This window comes from Helicoverpa armigera, chromosome 4, assembly GCF_030705265.1.
Source record: "Helicoverpa armigera isolate CAAS_96S chromosome 4, ASM3070526v1, whole genome shotgun sequence".
Classification (NCBI taxonomy): Eukaryota; Metazoa; Arthropoda; class Insecta; order Lepidoptera; family Noctuidae; genus Helicoverpa; species Helicoverpa armigera.
The window spans coordinates 7,049,223-7,073,759 of NC_087123.1; the positions used below are offsets into that span (position 1 = coordinate 7,049,223).

General features: G+C 38.6%; 4 protein-coding genes across 12 annotated transcripts; 2 read left to right on the forward strand and 2 right to left on the reverse strand.

Moving 5' to 3' along the window:
• Positions 1-19: 19 nt before the first annotated feature.
• On the reverse strand, positions 20-6,754 carry LOC110379006 (serine/arginine repetitive matrix protein 1). Of its 6 annotated transcripts, none has more exons than XM_049847317.2 (16): positions 6,669-6,754; positions 6,421-6,583; positions 5,871-5,960; positions 5,356-5,478; positions 4,238-4,408; positions 4,027-4,157; positions 3,836-3,942; positions 3,540-3,702; positions 3,365-3,453; positions 3,173-3,275; positions 3,042-3,086; positions 2,737-2,856; positions 2,510-2,587; positions 2,049-2,150; positions 1,655-1,776; positions 20-1,564 (listed from the first exon to the last, which is right to left on the reverse strand). In XM_049847317.2, exons 2-16 carry the CDS (start codon positions 6,433-6,435, stop codon positions 195-197), a joined length of 2,829 nt encoding a protein of 942 aa, XP_049703274.2. In that variant the 5' UTR covers positions 6,436-6,583; positions 6,669-6,754; the 3' UTR covers positions 20-194. The 6 variants fall into 6 exon arrangements, with proteins under 6 accessions (XP_049703274.2, XP_049703273.2, XP_021194165.3 ...); XM_049847316.2 differs by having other exon boundaries at positions 2,049-2,183; XM_021338490.3 differs by lacking the exon at positions 3,042-3,086 and having other exon boundaries at positions 2,049-2,183.
• A 1,111-nt stretch (positions 6,755-7,865) lies between these two features.
• LOC110379641 (probable RNA-directed DNA polymerase from transposon BS) lies at positions 7,866-13,040 on the forward strand. The gene is made up of 3 exons (XM_064034322.1): positions 7,866-9,161; positions 9,514-11,587; positions 13,027-13,040. The coding sequence occupies exons 1-3, from the start codon at positions 7,866-7,868 to the stop codon at positions 13,038-13,040; spliced, it is 3,384 nt and encodes a 1,127-aa protein (XP_063890392.1).
• Positions 13,041-13,427: 387 nt separating this feature from the next.
• LOC110378974 (phosphoribosylformylglycinamidine synthase) lies at positions 13,428-22,798 on the forward strand. 4 transcript variants are annotated; one of them, XM_049846752.2, is made up of 25 exons: positions 13,428-13,536; positions 13,739-13,874; positions 14,272-14,677; positions 14,771-15,084; positions 15,167-15,303; positions 15,394-15,506; positions 15,593-15,846; positions 15,965-16,096; positions 16,183-16,311; positions 16,400-16,528; positions 16,633-16,707; positions 16,791-16,982; positions 17,080-17,253; positions 17,712-17,860; positions 18,147-18,350; positions 18,683-18,878; positions 19,308-19,437; positions 19,675-19,790; positions 20,043-20,311; positions 20,411-20,543; positions 20,638-20,739; positions 20,824-20,970; positions 21,054-21,270; positions 21,451-21,686; positions 21,912-22,798. In XM_049846752.2, exons 3-25 carry the CDS (start codon positions 14,400-14,402, stop codon positions 22,100-22,102), a joined length of 4,017 nt encoding a protein of 1,338 aa, XP_049702709.2. In that variant the 5' UTR covers positions 13,428-13,536; positions 13,739-13,874; positions 14,272-14,399; the 3' UTR covers positions 22,103-22,798. The 4 variants fall into 4 exon arrangements, with proteins under 4 accessions (XP_049702709.2, XP_021194118.3, XP_021194121.3 ...); XM_021338443.3 differs by lacking the exon at positions 13,428-13,536 and having other exon boundaries at positions 13,582-13,874; XM_021338446.3 differs by lacking the exon at positions 13,428-13,536 and having other exon boundaries at positions 13,588-13,870.
• On the reverse strand, positions 22,656-24,212 carry LOC110378975 (uncharacterized). Its single transcript, XM_021338447.3, has 2 exons — positions 23,745-24,212; positions 22,656-23,243 (listed from the first exon to the last, which is right to left on the reverse strand). The coding sequence occupies exons 1-2, from the start codon at positions 24,055-24,057 to the stop codon at positions 22,891-22,893; spliced, it is 666 nt and encodes a 221-aa protein (XP_021194122.1). The 5' UTR covers positions 24,058-24,212; the 3' UTR covers positions 22,656-22,890.
• Between the last annotated feature and the right edge of the window lie 325 nt (positions 24,213-24,537).

Genomic DNA, 24,537 nt, shown 5'->3' on the forward strand with positions numbered 1-24,537 from the left:
GTAAATGAAAACAAGGATACACAATTTAAAACTTTATTACTAACAGTGTGACATACACGTAATCTTAATTAAAATCATACATGCTATTTCATGTTTAAAATCGTAACATACCGTAAAATAAGACAATTATTCTAAGCCACTGAACCTCCTTCAAAAAGTCAGTTTTGTAAGCGCGGTGGACAAAAAAATATGGGTTAGTCTGACCCTGAAACACTCGTTTGTTTCTTCATCGATTTCAACGCTCTTTCACGAAGTTTTTTTTCTAAATCTTCGTTATTCACCTTGCCTTCCTCTTCTTCCTCTTCAGCTTCGTCACTGTCTGAAGAGTCATCCTTCTTCTTTGAAGCCTTCTTATGTTTCTTGTGTTTTTTATGCTTCTTAGAATGTTTCTTATGCTTTTTAGCTTTTTTAGACTTCTTAGGTTCATCACTGTCGGATTCCGATTCTGAATCAGATACCTTCTTCCTGGCCTTCTTCTTTGATACCTGATCACTGTCTGAAGAAGATTCTTCTTTTTCACGTTTCTTAGCTTTCTTTTCAGTATCATCACGTGACTTAGATTTTACTTCCTCTGAATGCTTCGATTTCACAACTTTCTCTTCTGCTTTCCTACTTTTAACGCCTTCAGGTGAAACAGCACGTTCTTTAGATGCGTCCAGTTTCTTTGACCGTCTTGTTTCCTTCTCAGAACTTGTATCGCGTTTAACAACTTTCTTCTTGCTAGACTTCTCATCACTGTCGGAACTGTCATCACGCGAGTCATCAGAATTCTCAATTTTCTTAGACTTGCTTTGCTTACTGTCATTCTTTTCTGACCTAGAGTGTTCAAGGGTGGTATCTTTGTTACGTTTCTTTGACTTTTTATCCCCATCAGATTCTTCTGGAATGTTCTTTTGCTTAGATTTTGAGCTCTTATGTTTGACTTCTTCTTCCGAACTTGACTCCGAACTAGAGGAACGGGCTCTTTTCTTACGTGACTTCTTTGCCAACTTCTTTTTAGCAGTCTTTTTGCTCTTCTTCTTCCTATCATCTTCAGAATCACTCGACGAACTATCTTCGGAGTCACTTTCACTTGATGAGCTTTCTTTTTTGGGTTTCTTTGTCTTTTTAGAAGTGGCTTTATCTTTGCGTTTGACCTTTGGCTTAGCCTTGCTTTTAGGTACTTCTTCACTACTTTCGCTTTCTGATTCAGATTGTTGAGTTTTGCGTTTTCCTTTCTTCACTTCTCGAGGCTTAGACTCCTCATCATTCTGTTCTTTCACAGATGCATCATCGCCAGACCTATCCGATTTCTTATGTTCAATTTCATGTTTTCTTAAGAAAGGAGATGGGGTCCGAGATAAACTCTTAGAAAATTCACGTAAGGTTGGAATAGCAATGATGTCCTCTCTTTCTTCGTCGTCAGATGATTGTGCTGGTTTAGCCTGCTCATCGTTTGTCGGAACCGGTTTTTCATTGGCGACAGAAGATTCCCTACTCGAACTAGATACAGCTCGTTCTTTAGACTGCTCGCGTGGCAGTGATACTCGTTCAGATGACTTTTTATGCAGCTTCTCCAAGTTTTCTACAAATTAAATACATAATTGCATGATCACGATATTACTGCACTCTGTTTATGAATATCATAAATCCTAGAACGCAACGATAAACATACCTTTACGAGGAATAGAGACAGACTTCTCCAATCGTTCCTTGATTAGGTCGCTTGATCTTCTATCACGTGACTTCCTGTCCCTCGATCTTCTGTCCTTGGTGCGATCCTTGGACCTCCTCTCCCTACATAAAGACATTCAATATCATAAGACACTTCTGCCATACAAACTTCCAATGAAAATGTAGAAAATATAGGATGATTAAATCTTTGTAACTTTCAATAAAAAAATATATGATTGGATGTCGATGAAGCTTTAGAGAGGCATTTCTTTCAGTGCATATATTTCAGAATATGATATGAGATGGAACTTTTCTGTTTGGTATGAAAAGTAAATCCTTCGAGACGCGGATGAGACCGCAAGAAGTAGGTAAAAAAAATTAATGTAATAGATTACCTAGACCTATCCCTGGAGCGCCTGTCGCGCGAGCGTCGGTCGCGGGAGCGGCGGTCGCGCGAGCGTCGCCCCGAGCGCCGCCGCGACCGCGACGCCGAGCGCCTGCGGGACCGGGAACGTCGGCGATCACGAGACCTCATCATATTCAAACAATTCATTCATTCAACCCATCCAACTACTTAATATGCTACGTATAAAGTTCAGCTATTATCATCTTTAATTATTTTTTTGAGTCCTGGCTGTCTTTTAGCAGTCCAGAAATATTGGTAGTAAAGAAGTCACATTTGAAGTTGAGAAGTCTATTGAGGTTCCCTAATAACTGGTTTCAGGTCAGAGAGGCAGACCCCGGGCAAAACACTGTACTTAGATTCCATTTAGATTAGCAACCAATCTCAATACATAGTTAGAATAAGGCTATAAGTAGATTATACGAGTTGTAATATTAAGATTGAATAAATTACCTCTCCCTGGTACCGCGTCTGCGTGAACGCGAGCGTGACCGCCTGCGACGCTCCAGAGAGCGACGACGTTCGCGGGACCTAAAATGTAAAAAATTTACTAATTTACTCAGTACACCACAGTTTTCTTATACTACGTATTTTAGTTTATAATTACAATAAAATAGAGGCTAAAATAGATTTCATTTAAATATTGTCTTTATTTATAAAATCATCAATAGTAAGTTGACCTTTCTCTCCTCTCCCTTTCCCGTCGTCTGCGTTCCCTTTCTCGCTCTCTCTCGCGTTCACGTTCCCTCTCGCGGCGCTCTAACGACCGGCGTCGGCTGCTGCGACGTCGAGACTTGCTTCTATATCATCGAAAATAAATAATATGAATTAGTAGATACGTAATTCCACGTACAATAGAGATGTTGACTAAAAAACTTAGTATCCCATCTTTTATATACAATTTCATTTCAAAGACAATTTTTTAGTCAAAATCCCTATATTTGTATTTTGTGTTCGCGCCGTTGTTTCTGTGCCGTATACTCACGGTTTCGGACTCGGCGGTCGAGCCGAAGCCTCTCGCGCTCGCGACCTAGCCGCGTTAATAGTTAATGAGTGATAGAAATGAATGAGTAAACTAATCGGTCATACGAGTAGTGTATCTAAAATAAGCCTTACCTTTCTCTGCGAGAACTACGTCTGGGACTGACGCTCGTCGACGAATCGCGATTAGAGCGATACTGACGTTTCTTATGCGATGATCTTTTCTTTGCACTACCACCTATAACATTTTAAATTATCACTGAGAATGTATGCACACATAATTGATTGTAATTGTTTTAGTTCAAAAAAAGAGAGGGTAATACGTACGTGATGATGCAGACGTGGATCGTCTTTCGCTAGATGAGCGCCTGGCTTTCTCAGCTGGTTTATCTTCGGCAGGCTTATCGCCGGCGGACCTAAAATGAATAAAACGGTAAATAAAACCATAAAATCAGCTTATCAATAGTGCCGTTGTAGTGGCAAGTTTATGACGGAATCATACTTTTCAGGTGAAGCAGAACGAGATTTCTGTCCTTCATCTTCAGTTTTATCTTCCTTGAGGACATTCTCTTTACTCTCGTCCTTAGTTGTGTCATTTGACGTGTTGTGGTTGACTTCCTCCTTAACCTCCGGTTCTTCTTTCTTCTCTGGAGATTTTCCATTTTCTGCACCAACAAAAAACGATTCAGATTTCATAATAGAAAAAAGTATCATTAAAATTAAGTTACTCTAAGCATAAAATGTAGGAGAAGCCTGATACATATTATATGTATTATTCGCAAGCTGTTTATTCTTTACCTTTAGGCTCAGCTGCTTTATTATCTTCGACATGTGAAGACTTCGACTGGCTGCTTCTATCGCGGCTACGCCTCCTCGAGCGACGCGGGCTGCCTCCGTTGCGGTGTCTATTATATTTAAAAAGTTGAATTATATTTGAGCACATTAAATTTAATGAGATGTATTCTATGCGAGAACTAGAATGAACTCACTTCCTATCAGAAGAACGGTCGCGAGACCTGGTCCGCGAGCGCCGCCGCTCCCGGGAACGACGCCGAGACCGCGATCGAGACCGCGACCTGCGACGATCCTTGTCTTTGTCCTTGTCCTTCTGCTGCTCTTCCTATATCAATTAAATAAACAAATGAAATATTTCATGTTTACTATTATTTTGGCGTATTGCATGAAAGAAATAATAATCACCATTCTTTTCTTAATCTCTTCTTTTTTCTGCTGTGTGAAGGTCTCCGGGATGCCATTTTCACTGGCTTGAGCACTCAGCAGCAGCTCCCACAGCTCACCCATGAAGAGTCGCGCATTCTTCCCATTCAAGAATCCAGTTAAGTTGATCTGCATTTTCTTGGGACAAGGGAACTAGGAGTCGAGGAAACAGGATCGGGAAAGAAAAGATCTTGTATTATTAATCTTCATCAAAATCGTTATTTTACATCCTACCTTTTTGCCCCTAAAAGTATGGATTTTTGTTCCACTAAATGTGTTTCACAAAAAAAAACTTGAGGAAAATAAAAATAATTGAAAAGTCGTTAAGAGCGCCAAGTTATGATCCAGTCAGAATGAACTATCCGGCAGAGAAATGACTCGGGTAAGGAAGCGAGTGTAGCAAGTACATGTAATGTAAATGTTCATTAGTGGTGGAGCTGCATCAGCAACGAGGACGCGCCGGCAGCGAGAAGACGCGGCGTCGCGCGCTGACCGCTTCGTAGCTCTGCTACGCTGCGCCGCCTGACGACGATGCCTCGCGGATTTCTTTCTTCTCTCTTCTACCACTTGCACCTGTAAGGGTTTTGCGAACACAACCACATTATGCTGAACGCAAGGCCTAAAACGGGACTTCCGTACCTCGAGTCAAATCAACAATTCTCTTAACGACTTTAACAAAATCTGCTTTCATACATTTGATTACTTAAATGTCGCAAACAAGGGATCTCCACTGCGTTTGATGCTTTACAGTTAGCATGGTTATAGTATTTAATTTCCCCGTAAATACCGATTGCGAATGCTAAGGGCCTCCGAAAGAGCGGAGCCGGCGGGCGGCGGCGGGGAGCTGGCGGCAGCGGGCTGAGGCGGCTTCGACGGCGCACTAACCGGTGTGGACCATAAAAATATCCATACGCAATCAATATACATTTGACATCATACTTCAATTGCAGTTTCTTTTGAACAGAGTTAGATTATATACACTTTCTGCATACCAAATGTTTAGTAATATAATCTAAAGTATTACTGTAAAGAAACTGCAATGATTACATTTTGTTATTAATAGAAATACACAAGAGAAGAAATAAAAGGTAGTCACTCACCTTCTCTTCAAGCTGGTTGTTGACATAGTCAATGACTACATCATCTTCCATCTTGAGAATTTCTGTGATCTTCTGAGTGATCCAGGGCTTCAGCACGTCCAGCTTCACCTTCGACATGTCCACCTATATGCAATTTGGAAACTTTAAAAAACAACACTTTAAACTTAACACCCTACAGTAAGTTCCATTTAATTAGGCAACAGCAATTCCCTCATCACTCCTGTATCAAGAGAACAATTTGTGAAGTTATGTTTATGTTTGCTATGTTTATCTTTACCCAAAAACTAAAAGAATTTGGATGAAACTCTACAGTAATATAGTTAATTATCCCGGTGTATAAAGTTGCTCCCCACGTTTGGTATTAAATATCTCCTTTGATATAAATAAAACTCTATATTTCTTTGATATCTATTATTGCTTTGATAAACCAGTATTTAAAAGAAATTTCAAAAAGTCAGATATTTATATTACAATTGCATTTGTTTTTAATAAACAAAAATGAAATGTTTATCTACCTGCTGAGTCAAACAGTCACCGAACTTCATCTGTTTCATCAGCTTCTTCTCCTTGTCGCTGAAGCGGGTGTCCTGCTCCGTACTTGTACCCTGAAACAACATACAAATAACATTCTACTGAAGCAACATATTTTATGAATAACCTTACCATTTCTACATACAATTTGCATAGTTGACAAATCCTACTGAAGGTACTGCAAATTTTGTTTACTTATATCCAAAAATCGCTATAACCTATACAACATTTATGCAATGCATTCTGGTCCAGCTTCAAATAATAATTGAAATATCAAATGTCACTTGTACCAAAACATCTTTAGTGCTAAAATTATTATTTACAAATAATATCGCTGGAGCCGTTTGATTTTACTTAGAAATGTATTGCAATGGACCTGGCGGCGCACGCAAATACCACATGAAACAGCGCGTTGTGCTCATACAAACACTAATACATTGTTTAAAATAAAACATCCAACAAGCACCACAAACTAATCATATATTTTATCGACTTTTTAATAGAAGCGAATACAATTAATGTAGTATATCTTACCGTGTACATCATCATTTTTAGGGTGAAAAAATAAAATCAATATTTCACTCGATGGAGCCTAGGGTGAAGATATCCCCAAGGCGTGAGGACGCCGAAGTCGTCCCCACAACTATTCTCTTGAATCACGAAACTACAATTGCTCAGAATGAGTTACTGCTATTTTCTGAAAATAACAAACAGCTTTTAACATAAATTCTATTAAATATCTCACAAAATTACATTCTCAAAAACGCGAAAATGTGACCAACCGCCATATTGAAATCAGGGAATAGACAAATAGAAGAGAAAAAAAGCAGAGCTAGATAGAATAGAGAACGACAAACTTAAAAACCATAGACAGAAATTATTAAAAAAAAAACTTTTTGGCAGTTTTTAGCAAAACTCAAAAACATAAAAACAAAACCCTACGAACATTTTGAATGAATGCGCCTCGAAGAATGGGTATATGGGACAGAGAGTATACTAAGCATCTTATAATCTTATAATCGTATGTTACATTAAAATTATTGTATACCGTTATGGCGGGTCATAGCTGTGTACAAAGCCATGTAACAACTCACTGTTTACCTACGTACCACAATAAAGAATAATTGTATTTGTATCTTTTTATTACTTTTTCGCGGAGCTCGATGCGAAATCTATAAAAAATCTTAAAACCCATGATTTTTGATCCACGAAAAAAATTGCGCACATTCTGAAATCAAAAAGTTGCCAAATGATCTAAAAAGCAATGCAAATACACGCATACAGGGGATTCTCCTAAGTTAATAATGTCAAAATTGAATATTGAATTGTCTGGCGTATCTAGCTGGCACAGATACGTCTGTGATCATACTAAATTCATAATGTATGTATTAGAATGTTTGTCCCCGTTTGTTCTCTGTTTAATAATCTTAGCAAATTCGGATTTGTCTCACATAGCTTAATCTCATAGTTACCCTATTAGAATGGGACAGACGGCCCCAGTACTATCTGCTTCACTCAGCTCGTTTTTTGGGTATGAGTACGCAATCCTGTTTACTATATTACGTCTATGATATTTTTAAGCTACGGCTTGCAGGCCGCTACAATAACATTGTAAAACCAAAGTTTCATTTTACCCTATTCGAAACATTGCGCAATTTAATTGATCGCATAGAAAGCGCCTTACGAAACGTCTTTGGCCTTTTGTGCGACAGGAATCAGTTCAACATGGCTGTAAGGTACATTGACTTGGCTTAAAAAAAAAACAAATGTCAATGTCAAACAAAATGGAGTCTTAAAAAACACGTTTGTTTGAGATTCTCGCCGCAGGTTGTTATTGGTTAGCACGTGTGCCTAGAATTTTTAGTTTTTTCAAGTGTTTTAGTGACCTTTTGTGACTTATTGTTGTGTTTGTGTGTTGTCCTTGTGTTCGTTACCAGTGTTGTTCTGTTGTTTCGGTAAATAGCTAGTTTTAATTAGCGATGGATCGCAATAAACCTCCCGATCCCGATCCTCCCGACATCTCTGCATATGCTCCGCTTTCCCCTAACTATCCTTTATCCCAATTCGCCGATGTTGCTTGCAGCATCGCGGACTCCCAGAACTTATCTGCCTCGAATGCCAGGAAACGCTCCGGAGATGATGCAAACATTGTCGTGGCAACCCCACCACCGAAACAACAAAGGAATTTAGTCGGCCGCAGCAGGTACTCTGCTACAGATAAGGCACCGTTCATTGTCCACGTCTCTCGATTGGAACCCCAGCCTAATGCCGGTACATCTCTGCATCCTGTTACCTTTGGAATATTTCTCCAAAAACAGAACATAGTTAACATTGTCCGTGATGGAGTTAAAAAAGTTGGCAGGAACCGTGTTTCTGTGGAATTTAAATCCCCTCAGGATGCAAATGCTTTTCTAATTAATAACATTCTTCCCAAGAATAGCTTTGTGGCCTCCATCCCTACGTTTAATATAACCCGTATGGGTGTTGTTACTGGTGTTCCTACTGATTTAACTGAAGAGGAAGCCCAAAGATACCTACAAGTCCCCTCAGGTTGCGGTGAAATTCTCAAAGTTCGTCGTATAAATAGGAAAGTGATAATTGATGGAGTGACCGAATTTAAATCCACAGAAACATGTGTCCTTACCTTTGACGGTCAGGTGTTACCGCCAAGGGTGTTTTGCTGCTACACTTCCCTCCCAGTCCAACAATATGTTTATCCCACCATCCAGTGCCGCAAGTGTTGCAGGTATGGTCATGTGGAACTTGTGTGCCGGTCTAAACCCCGCTGCAGTAAATGCGGCCATGATCACCCTGGTGATGGTTGCAGCATTTCTGAGGCGGAGGCATTCTGTGTGCTTTGCTCGGGGAATCATTTTGCAAATAGCAAATCATGCCCGGAGCTGGGCAGACAGAAGGCCATTAAGACTGTTATGGCTGAGAAGTCCCTTTCTTATGCTGAGGCTAGCAAAACTGTCCCACTTGCTTCTCGCAACTATGCGAATGCTACAAAAGCAGTTCCCACCTCCACTCAGTCATACCGCAAAACCGTTTTTCTCAAGCCGAAGACCCATGCCCCTCTATCTCCCTCTTATGATAAAGCTGCTCATCAGCAAATTATTAACTCCCCTGCACCTTCACAGCCTGACGGCTGCGCTCTAAATAATCCATTCACCGGCAATAATGCTTCATCAATTATAGAAGTTCTTATTAAACTCTTAACTACTATTGTATCCACTAATAATGCTGAAATACCGTCCAACGTTGCCTATCAACTAGTAAATCTTCTTTCAAAAATTAAAAATGGCGTCCCGTCAAATATTCCTGCAATGGAATGTGAGGAGCGTGTGGCATAAGAAACACGACCTCATATTCCTTCTTAATAAATTCAAGCCTTTGGCTTGCTCAATTGCTGAGACTTGGCTCACCCCAAGTCTCAGTTTTAATATACCACATTTTAATGTTCTCAGATGTGACAGATCTGATGGCTATGGAGGGTCGGCTCTTCTTGTTAATAATCGTGTTCCACTGTCGACCTTGACACTTTCTGCTCTGGATGGTGATATGAATATAGTCGCAGGTAGAGTAGAAGGTATCACAGTTTTATCTGTCTATATCTCCCACCCACAGCACAGGTTCTTAGCTACTATTAGAGATATTCTGAACAACATTGTAGGACCCGTGCTTGTCATGGGTGATTTTAACTGTCACCATTTTAGATGGGGTTCCAATCGCTGTGATTCCTTTGGGGAAGGTTTGGTAGAAATCTTAGATGACCTAGACCTTTGCATCCTAAATGATGGTAGTCCTACTCGTAGATCCCTTCCCGGTCAGCAAAAGAGTTGTGTAGACCTCACATTCTGTTCCGTAGAGTTGGCGGCATCAATTCATTGGCAATGTACTACCCTTACGCATGGTAGCGACCATTACCCCATTGTTATAACTTTTCTTAATAAAACTTATTTAGAGAAAACTTCTCCTCCACTATTGAAGTACAACTTGTCCAAACCCGATTGGTCGAGGTTTGCATCTTTACTGGAGGAGAAAATTAGTATGCTTCCAAATTTAACTTCAAGTTCCCAAGATTTTAATGGTCACTGCCATGCTAAGAACTGCTACGATGGCTTTATCTCGGCCATTATTTCAAGCGCAGATTCTATCTTTCCGTTGCGCAACTGTGCCAGAAATAAGATCCCGTCACCCCCATGGTGGGATCAAGAATGCACATCGGCTGTTAAAGAAAGGAAAGAGGCCGAAAAACAGTACAATGATGCGATGAATAACGACAATCTTATACGGTACAGACGAGTGTTGGCTCAATCTCGGCGGCTTCTTCACAAGAAGAAACGTCGAGGTTGGGTCAAGTTCTGCACTTCTCTGTCCCCTTCCACTCCCATATCAGCAGTATGGAAGAGCATTAATCGCTTTAGGCGAGGCTGCTCCCCATCTATCTCTTCCCCCATCACGCGAGAAACTGCTGAATCCTTTTTCGACAAAATTGCTCCAGCCTATGTTCCTTCTTCCTCAGAACTTCTGCTCCCGCCTGTTAATATTTTGAATGATCCCCTGGATGAACCCTTTTCATTGGAGGAACTTGATGCGGTATTACGTCATGTTAGGGATACCGCCCCTGGCATGGACGGCATACCGTATTCATTTGCAGCTCACTTCGGTTCTGATGCTAAACAATATTTTTTAGGAATTATAAATTATTGTTACCAATTTGGTTGGGTCCCTGACCAGTGGAAAATTCAGATAGTCATTCCTCTTTTGAAGCCCGGCAAGACTGCTGATGATCCGAATGGCCTTAGACCAATTGCGTTGTCCTCAGTTTTGGCCAAGTTACTTGAACATTTAATTAAAAACAGACTTGAGTGGTTGGTAGAGTCGAGGGATTTACTGCCGAGTCATCAGTTTGGCTTCAGAAAGGGGCTGAGTACCATGGACAGTGTGGCAATTCTGGTTACCGATATCCGTACAGCCTTTTCCAAAAATGAATCTGCTGTAGCCGCATTCCTTGACATATCTTCCGCATACGACAGCGTCCTTCTTCCAGTTCTCAGGCAAAAATTGCTACAGCTGAGGATTCCGGGTAAGATGGTACAATGTATATGCGCACTCCTCATGTCTCGCTTTTTGATGCTCAGAGTGCAGGGAGAGGTATTTGAGGTGAGACAAACGTGGAAGGGCCTTCCTCAAGGTTCAGTTTTAAGCCCTCTACTGTACAACCTGTACACAGCAGACATCGGCTCCTGCCTCAATTCTGACTGTCACCTTCTACAATACGCCGACGATCTGGTGTTGTATGTAGTCAATCCGTCAATTGTGGACGCTGCCTCATCTCTCTGTCTCTCCCTGGACTCTCTGCACACATGGCTTTTGGACCATGGTCTCCAATTATCTGCCCCAAAAAGCTCGGTAGTGATTTTCTCCCGAAAACTGCTGATCCCTCAGGTTTCCGTTAACATCCAAGGACAAGGCATCCCCATAGCGAAAAAAGCTAAATTTTTAGGGGTTTACTTAGACTCCAAATTAACCGGCGTTCATCACATTAATTATTTAATTAAGAGATGCGAAAGAGCAATCTCCATCCTAAAAGCTCTCGCAGGTGTCTGGTGGGGGGCCCATCCCTTCACTATGAAATTAGTTTATAATGCCTTAGTCCGCAGTATCCTGGACTATGGGTCACACCTGGTGATTCCAGGTAACAAAGGTGCCTTGGCCGGTTTAGATAGGATTCAGTCTCAATGCCTTCGAATCATCTCAGGCTGCATGAAGTCGTCGCCTATTAACGCCTTGCAGGTCGAATGCGCTGAACCCCCCCTAGCCCTAAGACGGCAGTATCTCGCTTCCCGTTTCCTATCCAGGGTTCTTCCCAAGTCATCTCACCCTCTCATCCCAAAACTCAGAGAGCTTGACACCCTATGTCACAGTTCAAAATATTGGGAACATAAAGAACTCCCCCTTTTCCTAAAAGCATTCCGATTTTTCCAAAATTTAGAATCCCCTATTACATCACATCCCAGACTTCCCTTATTTAATTACTCCTATGAAGTACTTTGCTTTACTCCTAAAATATTTTATAACATTGGCATATCTAAAAACTCCCCATCGGCAAATTCGGCCTTTAATGCGGCATTGGGTGAACGATGGACCGGGTTTCAAAGGTTCTTCACGGATGCTTCCAAATTTAATGATGGTTATACTGGGGCCGCGGTTTATTATCAGAACTCGAAAATCATTCTTAAATTTAGATGTCCAAAGGAGTCTTCTATATTTACAGGCGAGTGCGTGGCATTATTGGAAGCTTGTCGCTTTATAGAGTCCCACGAGATCAACTTCGGAGTTATCTTTACTGACTCCCTTAGTTGTCTCCAAGCCCTATCCCAGAATTCCTTTCGAACTAAACTCCATTGTCCTACTGTCCTGGAAATAAAAAAGTCCCTTTACTCCTGCGCTAGGCAAGAAAAAGTAGTCCACCTAGTTTGGATTCCCAGTCACTGCGGTATAAAGGGAAATGAATGTGCCGACGCCTTGGCCAAAGACGCATGCACATCTGAGTCAGCTGACCTTGCACACTTCTCCCTTCAAGGGCATGACCTACTAAACCTCCCTAAATTGAGTCTTGACACCTCGTGGCAGGAATGGTGGAATATCTCCAGCAAAAAGAAAGGTAGCTCCTATTATGCTATCCAACCGGTTGTAAAACCAAAACCGTGGTTCTCTCATTTTAAAAAATACCCCAAACAGGTTATTTCAGTCCTGTGTAGAATACGGATAGGTCATTGTTGCACTCCGGTCTTTTTGCGTAAAATTCGGGTGCAGGATTCATCCCTCTGCGAGTGCGGACTGGATGAGGGTACCCTGGACCATATATTTTTTAACTGCCCTAATAACTCCTCTTTCGATTTATATGGTCGTCTCCAAAAACTCAAAATTCCTCTCCCTATTAATTTCCGTTCCCTCTTATCACACTCCTGTCCAGAACTGCTCCAGTTGCTGCTAATGTCTATACATCGAAACAACATTAAATTATAAACTGTGGCCTATTCTTAGACTACAGTTAGGTTGTGGTATATGTTATATGTTACTAACATTTTGTTGTTATTTTTATATATGTAAATATATTTCTGTTTGTTTCAGTGTCGTCCTACTAACAAGTTAAAGTTACACAAGATCGGCTACAACAGCATCTTAAATTCCTTTTGTTTTTTTGTTTTTTTTTTTAATCACAAGCACGACTTGCTTCTCATTTCACTTGTCATTGGCAGAATCGTCGACATTGACATCGACACGGATTGCCATAAATAAAAATAGAATAGAATAGAACACGTTTGTTTTGGTGGCATGGCGCTATTTTTCAAAATCAACAAATTGTTTTTCATATTTTAAACGTTTATTAAGATTTTTCTCTGATGCCTAACTTTTATACCTATACAGTAATCAGAACCTCATTTTGAAGTTTGTTTAAATGCTTTATTATTGTTAAAGTAACAAGTTTTCATTTGTAAACTTGATTCAATCAACTCGAACTCTTGGTATTCTTTTTAGTGTTTGTTGTGATTCGTTCCCGACTATTGAATAATTGCAAAATACAGATTTTTGATTTATTTCTTCCTTCCAGAATTGAAATTTAGCATAACATATGAGAAGGTAAATAAAAGCTGTCGAATACGAAGCACGTAGCTATTGTGTTTTGTAAATTAGATTCAATTGTCTTGGAGTTTGATGCAATCCAATCGCGTATTTTCGATTCGAGTATACAAAAGTTGATAAGATGTTATTAACGTTTGAATGAGCTCAATACATACAAATTAATTTCATGCTTGATTGAACTGAATAGCTTTTTCCCCAGCCGACAACCAGTCGGCATTCGGCAGCAGTAAGTGCGTGACTCTGGTGACCACGTGTTACTCGTAATTTGTTTGCCGATAATACACTATCGAGCGGAAAGTTTGAAGAATCGTCATTAATATCCAGTTTCAATGTAGGTATGTATTCTATGAAATAATAGTAGGTATTTTTTACTCACGAAGACATTATCTCAAACAAAATTATCCAGTGTAAGAACTCCTCTATGCCTACGGATCTTTAATTTTATAGGTATGAAGGTCATTTATATCAATTAACTACTGTAAGACCTAAAACCCAAGAATAGTAGATAGTTCTTTTTTGGTGAAATCACAAACAAATGATGAAAACCTTCAGTAGGTAATTAGTGAGTTTGTTGTTTACTTTAAACCTCAAAATTTGTTATGAACTATATTTACTATTTAAGTAGTTCAATCAATAACACATTAATACTACCAAAAAAGTACAGTGTTACTCATATTGGTATTGGTAAGCTGAATTGCATAAGCTAAAGTTGTTTGTCTTTATTTGTTACAGATAACATTGGAATTGATAACAATTGAACTCTGACATTGATGTAAGATATTTACTACCATCATCTACGAACTTTATTCTTCAATCATTCTGAATTTGGATACTGTTCTGTTTAAACATAAGAGTTCAATATGTGTATTATAAGGTTCTTCTGTTCTGAAGCATTTAGTGCACATAAGACCAAGGAGATCCTTGAAAAGTTGCAACAAGTTGATGCAGATATAGTTGAGTTGTCCACTGAACTTTGTTACCATGTGGAGCTCAGGGAAGGCTGTGACTATCTCAACATTAATCAAATTAAAGTTTTGAAGTGGCTCCTCAGCTCTCCTCTTCAGCCACAAGCATTGAGAAATGAAACTGTATACAAAGATGTGAAAGGGAGCCAAACAATAATAGAGATTGGACCAAGGTATGTTTTAAATATTATACATATACTTTTTTTCATTTTGGATTTAAAATTAATAATTTTAAATAGAAATTAAGAGGTATGTGACCCTTGCAGGTTTAATTTCTCAACGGCAGACTCAAGTAACTCCGTTCAGATATGCGAGAGCGTTGGCTTGCATGATGTTATACGCTTGGAAGTTTCAACTAGATACCTTATCACATTTGGAAGGCCTAAGAATGTTTCGGAAAAGTTACATGAAGCTTTGGCTGCACCATTGCATGATAGGATGACCCAATGTGTTTACACAAAAGAAAATCTACCAAGGGTTAGTTTCAATGAAGGATTACCTAAGGATTTAGAGCCTTGGTTTGTAGTGCCCCTTCTGAAAGAAGGTAGACCAGCAATGGAAAAAGTCAATAAGAAATTGGGTTAGTACAAGGAGTTTTTATCTTTGAAATTTTGTTGATTATGGTAAGAAATGTATTATTTGTAATTAATTATCTTTTATAGGGCTGGCTTTTGATTCTTGGGACATGGATTTCTACATGGACATGTTTGTTAATAAATTGAAGCGTGACCCTACCAGTGTAGAGTTATTTGACCTTGCCCAGAGTAATAGTGAACATTCACGTCATTGGTTCTTTAAGGTAAATTGTATTCGATCAAATCTCTTATCATTTATGAATATATAATAAATGCTGATGCCTATATTACTCTAATATGTTGCTTCTTTACAGGGAAAATTAGTGTTAGATGGCAAAGAGATAAATGAATCTCTAATTGATATGGTAGCTTCAACACAGAAGACATCAAATGATAATAATGTTATCAAGTTTGGGGACAACAGCAGGTATGTTATACACATACATTATAGTTTGAATGTGTCTAATATAAAATCCTTTTATGAATGCGATTTAAATTGTTCCTTAATTTCAGTGCCATCAAAGGTTTTAAACATTCAAAACTGCGGCCAACCAATGTCAGGGATCCGTCTCAGGTTGTTAAAGAGGACACGGAATCAGACATTATATTCACTGCAGAGACTCATAACATGCCGACAGCTGTGGCTCCATTCAGTGGGGCAACGACAGGCACTGGCGGACGTATCAGGGATGTTCAGGGTGTGGGACGTGGTGGGCACACAGTGGCTGGCACTGCGGGATACAGTGTTGGAAATCTGCATATACCTGGTAATTATACCTTTGAAAATGAACATAAGATGGAATATGACCTAAACTATGTACTCTTTACTAAGCTTTCAAGAGGGCACATTATATGCTAGCTAAAATATGAAATATTTTTCTATAGGTTATGAATTGCCCTGGGAAGAAAAGGGTTGGGAGTACCCTAACAACTTTGCAAGCCCCCTGCAAATTATTATTGATGCCAGCAACGGTGCATCGGACTATGGTAACAAGTTTGGAGAACCACTGATTTCAGGCAAGTTTTCAAATAAAATTTATAAAAAAGACCTTAAACAATTTAATAATTCTTAGGTTTACACTATAATGTAATTTTTATTGCAGGTTTTGTTCAATCATATGGTTTGAAGAATGGCGATAATGTCAGAGAGGAGTTTGTTAAACCGATCATGTTCAGTGGGGGTATTGGATACATGCCACACAATATGATTAAGAAGAATAAACCAGAAAAAGGTTTGATTCATTTTAAATTTTAAATAAAGAATAAACTTGCAGCTTTTATCAACAAAACTTTTTATAAAATATTTTTGCTGTCTTGTAGGAATGATGTTGGTGAAGGTTGGAGGTCCAGTGTATCGTATTGGTGTGGGAGGCGGCGCCGCTTCTTCGGTGGCTGTTCAGGGAGGAGATGCTAGAGATCACGCTTTAGATTTTGGAGCAGTACAGAGAGGTGAGCGCAAAGTTTAATATGTTTAAACGACTTCCAACGAAGGAGATTCTTTATCTATGTGTTTTTGCTGTAATTTCCATGATTTAATTGAAGCTTTATTACAGGTGATGCGGAAATGGGTAACCGTCTCAACAGAGTTGTTCGAGGATGTTTGGAAGCAGATATCAACCCTGTTGAATGTGAGTAAAATTGAGTTAAAGAAGGTTTTAAAATTAGAACAGTAGTGAATGTAACAGACTTAACTTTTTTTATTTTTTTATAGCGATTCATGACCAAGGTGCAGGTGGTAATGGTAATGTGCTGAAAGAATTGGTGGAGCCAGAAGGTGCTGTCGTTTATACTAAGGAGTTCCAATTAGGAGACCCGACTATCACGACCTTAGAACTTTGGGGTGCAGAGTACCAAGAGAACGATGCTTTGCTATGTTCCAAGGAAAATAGGGCCGTCCTTGAAGGTATGAAAAAAACAATACATTAAAATCTTTTAATAATTTCCAATTAATATTGTTATATAATTTAATTAATCAATTACTTATTTATTTATTTTTGCAGATATTTGTCGTCGTGAAAGATGCCCAGTGTCGTTCGTGGGTGAAGTCACGGGAGATGGGTACATGAGTTTAGTAGAAGATGCTTACACCAACAAATATTTGAATAGAAATGAGAGACTCAAGCCTGAGACCCAGTCTAAGATGCCGTATGATCTTCATTTAGAAGCTGTTTTGGGTAAGTAGTTAGACTTGTACAATATTTAAGTATGCCTAGCACAACTTATTTTAAATTCAGACTTAGACATAGTAGGTAATAGTATTTAGACTTTTCTTTTATTATGACGTATTATAATCAATAGGTATGTAGGGATGTCATCATACTTGGCTGTTTATGTAAGGAGACAATATTCACTATACACATTTATTACGCATGAGGCCACCATAATCTTATTTCACTTTTGCGTCATAAATATCATAATACTATATTTACATCTGTTTCTATAGAAATATTAAAAACATTAAACGTAGAGATCGCGCTAATTTAAAATGGTTCGATAGCAATTGATAAGAGCAAAATTGAGAAGATATGTACGTCAAATAATAAGTAAACATGTGTTTCTACATTAGTATCTATGTGTTAATGACCTTGTATGTTAATAAAGTAAGTAATACCTATCGTACTTATTGTTCTAGGTAATATGCCGCGAAAGACATTTGATTTGGTCACGGAGAAGAGAACCAAGCTGCCATTGTCTTTGCCACAAAATGTCACCGTACATGATGCTTTGAACAGGGTCTTGAGAGTGGTGAATGTTGCTAGCAAGAGATATTTGACTAATAAGGTAGGTAGCAATTCGTTGGACATGAGTGTAGGTAGCAATTTAAAGGCTATCAATTTTCTGAGTGCAACTGATAGCCAATCATACTCCTTACCTTCTGTATTCTATAATGTGAAACAAACTTTTTGCCGACCTCTTTACCACACTAATATTTTATAATAATGAGGTTTATTTCTTTATCACGTTTATCAGTATCACATAAAAAATTCAAGAAGTTTTTTTTTAACTGACCTGTAAATTCACGTCAATGTATTCTGCCGTAATTTTATATCCAACTTTTGTTTTTCAGGTGGACCGTTGCGTCACAGGCTTAATAGCTCAACAGCAGTGTGTGGGACCACTACACACACCCCTGGCTGATTGTGCAATAATTGCACTCTCGTACTATGACCTCGTTGGGTCGGCCACTTCTATCGGTACTCAGAACATTAAGGGACTGTTGGACCCTGCGGCGGGAGCTCGCATGTCTTTGGGAGAGGCTCTTACTAATTTAGTGAGTATTTTTATATTATACCAACAGATTCCTTATTCAAATTGATTTTGGACAGTAAAAGAGCTTGAATTGATCTCTTTCTTATCGAAGTTATGGCGGCATACCGTGTTATGGTAAAACCTACTTCAGTTGAAGTCAAGAAAGAACTAACATTACATTACAGAAAAGCAAGGAGCCGAATCACTCCTTGATTGATAACCAATACTTGTCGAAATTTTAATACCTATTTCCCATTTTGCCCGGAGCCCATTTGAAACTTTTTATACATATTTTGATAATTATAATTTTTCGTGTACACTTGAATGCCAACAGATTTTTTTTACTTTACCCAGGTGTTCGCGGGCATTAGCGAGTTAGAAGACGTGAAGTGCTCGGGCAACTGGATGTGGGCGGGCAAGACGGGCGCGGAGGGCGGAGCCCTAGTGATTGCGTGCCGCGCCGTATGCGACGCTATGGCGAGAGTCGGCGTCGCTGTCGACGGTGGCAAGGACTCCTTGTCTATGTGTGCGCAAGTTGCCGGGGAAAAAGGTTTGTGATTACTGCTTCTTTGGTTCACATTCAGCCGTTTTACATGAGAAAAAACTGATATAAAAGGATAAAGTCTACACCGAATGTTCATCTCAGTCGGTTCAGACAATTTTAATTGAAGTAATAATAGACAGTGGTGGACAAACCCACAACTCTAATTTACTTGTGACGTCACTCTCATTTCTTCTTTCTATGTACTCCCCTTATATAGTTCCTCTTAGTACTCGCTTATGTGCTCTCCCTTTATACTCCCTCCTGCTACCTTGTATACTCTCTCTACTTACTATATATATACTATAATATACTCCCCTTATGTACTTTGCGTCGTCTTAGAAGTACGTGAGTATTTTTAACCATCTTGGATGATCCTTTTTGAGGGTACTTTTCCTATGACTGCAGGGAAGTTAATAATAATTTGTTTTGCTACAGTGAAGTCGCCAGGAACTTTAGTGGTATCAACTTACGCGCCTTGCCCAGACATCACGGTCAAAATTGAACCTGCACTATTACAAGAAGGATCGGCTCTTGTTTACGTACCAGTCAGTCCTGGAAAGTACAGGTTTGTAAAATTTAGATTTTGAAGAACAAATGTAGGTACCTAATACTATTTATAGAGCGGGAAGACTTACGACAAACGTCCAAAAATATGTCACCACTGTTTAAGTAAATCCAGTCATATGCACTCTTTTGGGACCGAATCGAACTTTTTGCTAGAATTTCAGAAATCGGTATTTTTTAGAATTTATGAACCATTCTTCATAAGTTACTGACTTATTAACTAATGATAATGTTCCAGACTTGGCGGATCAGCGTTGGCTCAATGCTACAAGCAACTCGGTGACAACCCACCAGATCTTGACGACCCTGCGGTTCTCAAGGCCATGTTCAAAGTAACACAGAAACTATTGAAGGGTTAGTACAGACGTTGACAAATCATGTTGCTTCTCAGAAGTTAGTCTGTAGTCTTTTGTTCATATATTTAGACAACTCTAAAGTCACTAGCATCCAACTTCGAACAAGCAAAGCTACTCGATGAGACCGCTAATAGGTATTAGGTGAATTTATTCCCCATAAGAAATTGCTTGTTTACATTCCGTACAGAATCCTTATAATTTTCCATTCCTCATTTATATATCTTATTCTCATGACTTATATCTATTTTAGAGGGTAAACTGCTATCTGGGCACGACGTGAGCGAAGGAGGATTTGTGACCACAGCCTTAGAGATGGGTATCGGTGGCATTCGCGGTATGAACCTCGACATTCAAGTAGAACAGAATGTGTCAGACATTCAAGCGCTTTTCAACGAGGAATTGGGAATAATTGTCGAAGTTTCACGCGATAATGTATTGTACGTCCTCAACGAATACAAGAAGAACGGAGTGAATGCCAAACAAATTGGCACTTCTGGACACTATGGCATGAATTCTGAGGTTTGTAATTTTCATTTATAATCAACAACCTTCTTTATATGGAGATTAAAAATAAATTAAATCTTTGCAGCAGTAATTAATAGAACATATTTTTTGCAGGTGACCATAAAAGTGAACGGCAAAAAGGTTCTAGATACGAAGCTGATTGACGTGTACAGAATGTGGGAAGAAACAAGTTACCAACTGGAATGCTTGCAAGCCAACAGCGACTGTGTTCGTCAGGAATGGCAAGGTAAATTCATATATTATATGTATGACGCTATTTTGATATAAAATATGGAAGATAAAATAACATGTTTGTTTACATTTGCGGTAACTTTTTTCAGGACTTGCTAAGAGGAAGGGCGTGACATACAATGTCACTTTCGATCCATCAGCGGCGGTTGTGAAGACAAAACCGATTAGAGTAGCTGTTCTTCGTGAAGAAGGTAGGCCAATACATATTATGTATACATAATTAAATCAGCAGATTTTTATAAGAACTATATTCTAATCTATTTTCGATTTTTTAGGTACAAATGGTGACAGGGAAATGATTGCATCTCTAATGATGGCAAACTTTGATGTCTTCGACGTGACAATGAGTGATTTACAAAACAAGAAGATCACTTTGGATGCGTTCCAAGGCTTGGTGTTCCCCGGTGGTTTCAGTTATGCTGGTAAATTTTCAAATACCAATGAGGTTTAATATAAATAAATGTATAGTTATCTTGCAATTAAAAATAATATGTATTTTTTGCAGATACGTTGGGTTCAGCAAAGGGATGGGCAGCAGGCATTTTGTTCTCAGACTCTCTTAGCTCACAGTTCTCCCACTTCAAGAACAGAAATGACACATTTTCGTTGGGCGTGTGCAATGGATGCCAGCTCATGGCCCTTCTAGGCTGGGTAGACCCAGAAACCACAGCAAAGAGTGCTAACAAAACTCAAGTATTCCTCGACCATAATGCTTCAGAAAGGTAAGAATATTTTGTGTTACTAAGTCATAGTTTCGTGCACGATGTGTCGCCGACATATTATTTTGTGCTGTTTTCATTTGAGTATTATTTAGCCTTGTATACAAAGAGCCCCAAATGATGATATTCCAGGGTACTGTAAAGTTAATTAGGTCTTATATTAAGTCGTTTTCTCGTTTATAGATTCGAATGCCGCTGGTCAGCTGTAAAGATAACGGAGAATAACTCAGATGTATGGTTCCGTGGTATGGGCGGTAGTGTACTGGGAGTGTGGGTGGCTCACGGCGAGGGACGCTTCACCGTCGCCGAGCCGCGCTTGCTCGACAAACTACAGGACAATGGACAAGTAGCCATGCAGTATGTCGATGATAGTGGTGAACCAACTGAGGAATACCCCATGAATCCTAATGGAAGCCCAGGTACGTAGTAGTCGACTGAAATCTGTGTATAAGCGACATTTTAATTTAGTTGTAATTTTATTTGGTCAAATTAGATGTAAGATTTTAAATAATACCTACCTTTACATACTGGGTTTTGGACGCTTTTCGCATGAAGCGGTGTATACGGTTTCCCGATATGTACAAACATTTCGGTTTTGTTTACCAAGTTACAGTGCCTATAACTTTTATGATTGTGTTCTACAGTGGGTATTGCCGGAGTCCGTTCTCGCGACGGTCGTCACATCGCCATGATGCCGCACCCCGAGCGCTGCGTGCTTCGCTGGCAGTGCAGCGTGACCGCGGCTGCTCCCGCCGGCGCCGCTAACCCCACCAGCCAAGCCTCACCCTGGTCTAGACTCTTCCAAAACGCATACTCTTGGGCTTCACACCAGTAAAATTTGAAAAAAAAAACTAAACTTAACCGTAGTTTTTGTAATTCGAATTTATTAAATAAATTAAGATACAGCTGCCAATCACATTAAGTACTTTCTCCCTCTAAAGTTTGCCACTAATACTGCACAGTAGTCAGATTGTCTGGACAAAAACTACTGTGCTAATGCAAGGCATCAAATGCTGAATTTAAAGGGGACAAGTCATTTGACGTGAATTGTAATAAAAGTTAAGAAAAGTAATCAAGAAGAAAGCTGTTAATAGTTAAATGGAAGGATAGAAAATTGAGAGAATGAAATAAATAAACAAGGTGCAGAATAGTTGTCGATCACAAGGTGCAGAATCGAATATCGTTTTATATTCATTGTTACTAATTAAGAGTATTTTTTATCAATTTACAGAGAATTACAATCTTATTTTGCTCGAATATTGTTAACGTAGTTTTATAAGCTTGAATTAAAATGTACTGTCTTCCAATTTTACATTCCATGAATTTATTGCACATTGTATTATGAAACCTATTAGGAACGTCTATCGCTTCTATTATAAAACAAAATATACATTTCAAAGTTGTTTAATTATTGTTAAGGTTTGTAACAGATCTAAATATTTTTATATTTTAAAGTGATATAATATGTACAATCAATAAAGGAAGTATTTTATATACTATGTTTTGAACATTAAATTGTTTAAGGAAATAATATGGGTTTTATTTTTAAATCATAATACATTTAAATGATCCTTAGGTCTAAAGCTTAAAAGATTTAACAACCTAATCAACAATCAATCAATGTCAGATATTCATTGCCATAATTTCTTGTATGGATCTAACAAGATCTTTCCTGCGAGTCTTCTCTAAAGCATCGCAAAGAACAAAAAACCATCTCTGTGGATCGGCTTTGTATTCATAAGCTTCCATTATTTTTGTAGCTTTTATAGCTAATGTTTTATTCTGGAAATCTATGTCATCAATGACACATTCACGAATCTTCAGGTTCCTGGCGAGGTCACGCCAGAAGCTGCCGATCTCTTCAATGATAGTTTCGAAAATTCTCTGTTTCTTCCTTTTACTTAGATTAGAAGTCAATGGACTGCTGGTGATAAAACTGTCTTCTGGCTCCTTTTTCTGATTTTGTGTTGAAGCAGCTGCAACAAAAACAAAGGCTCATATAGTGTCTTATTAATTTATTTTTACATATAATTCTTATAACTAAATGCAACATTTGGGAGAACTCCATGCAAGCATTCGGTTGCAAAAACCACTTCTCAAAATTATACAGCCTAACATCCTTACCGTAGAATGGATGTCCCATTCCTCAAAGTGGTAGTCATTCCTTTCATTAAAAGCTGTCAAGAGGCAGTAGGTAGGTCAACCATACAAGGAAAAATATTTTAAATAGGCATTGATATCAAGTTTGCAGTTGCTTTGTCAGACTAGACTTGCATTGCACTTTATTTTCTAATACAATTTACGAGTACTAAAGGTACTTTGTATTGTACTGTGTATTTTAACATGTATAGAATTCAGCCAGGATCTTTGATTTTATGTTGTTGTTCTAAATGATGTTGACATTAACGGTTTTAACTGTGTCTATATCCGCAAAACTGGATGAGGTATAGTAAAAAATCAAAAAGTTAGGTACTCACTGTAATAATTCCCATACTCCCTTGGAACATGACAGCGTTCATAGTCCGTTATTCTTTGCATTACATCCTGAGAATTAGGGAGTCTCAAAGCTATGTTTTTTAAGCATTCTACATTATCTTCAGATAGTAGGTCACGAATTTCTAAAACCCTCAACAGGTGTCCGATGCTGGTGATTTGTTCAAATCTTCTCACAGAATTGATACTATCTCTGAAAAACTCTTTCAATGAACTCAATATTTCACTGTGTCTTTCGTTTGTCCCCACTGAGAATATTATGTATTGCTTTAGTTGAGAGTATTCTGATAGAGTCATGTTAGTCTTATAACACAGATCGTAGTCTTGAGAAAAATACGCAGTACCACTACAATTATAACTAATTCGTATCGGGAAATAAATTAAAGTATATTGAATCGATCGAAGTTCTACTACTAAAGTTTGTTGTTGACGACGTATTCGTAATATTGTAGATTTTGACATTGACAGTAACATTCCAATGCACTTGAGGCAAATGTGAAATTTTAATGAGAACTCAAGAATATAGACAACAGAATGTACGTGTGCAAAGCTTAGGTGGGTTATGTAAAAACAAAGTTAATAAATATAGTTTAATTATCCTTTTGTTTTATATAGACGTAGCACATTAACCTATAGAGATTTTAATCTAGACTCCGAAATATAACTTGCTGCGTAAAAAGTATCGTGGCAACAATTTTTGACATTTTATTTACGAAAGGGGATTTACCTGAAATTACGTACCTAGTAAACGGAATTGTGTCGTGTTGTATTACGTAA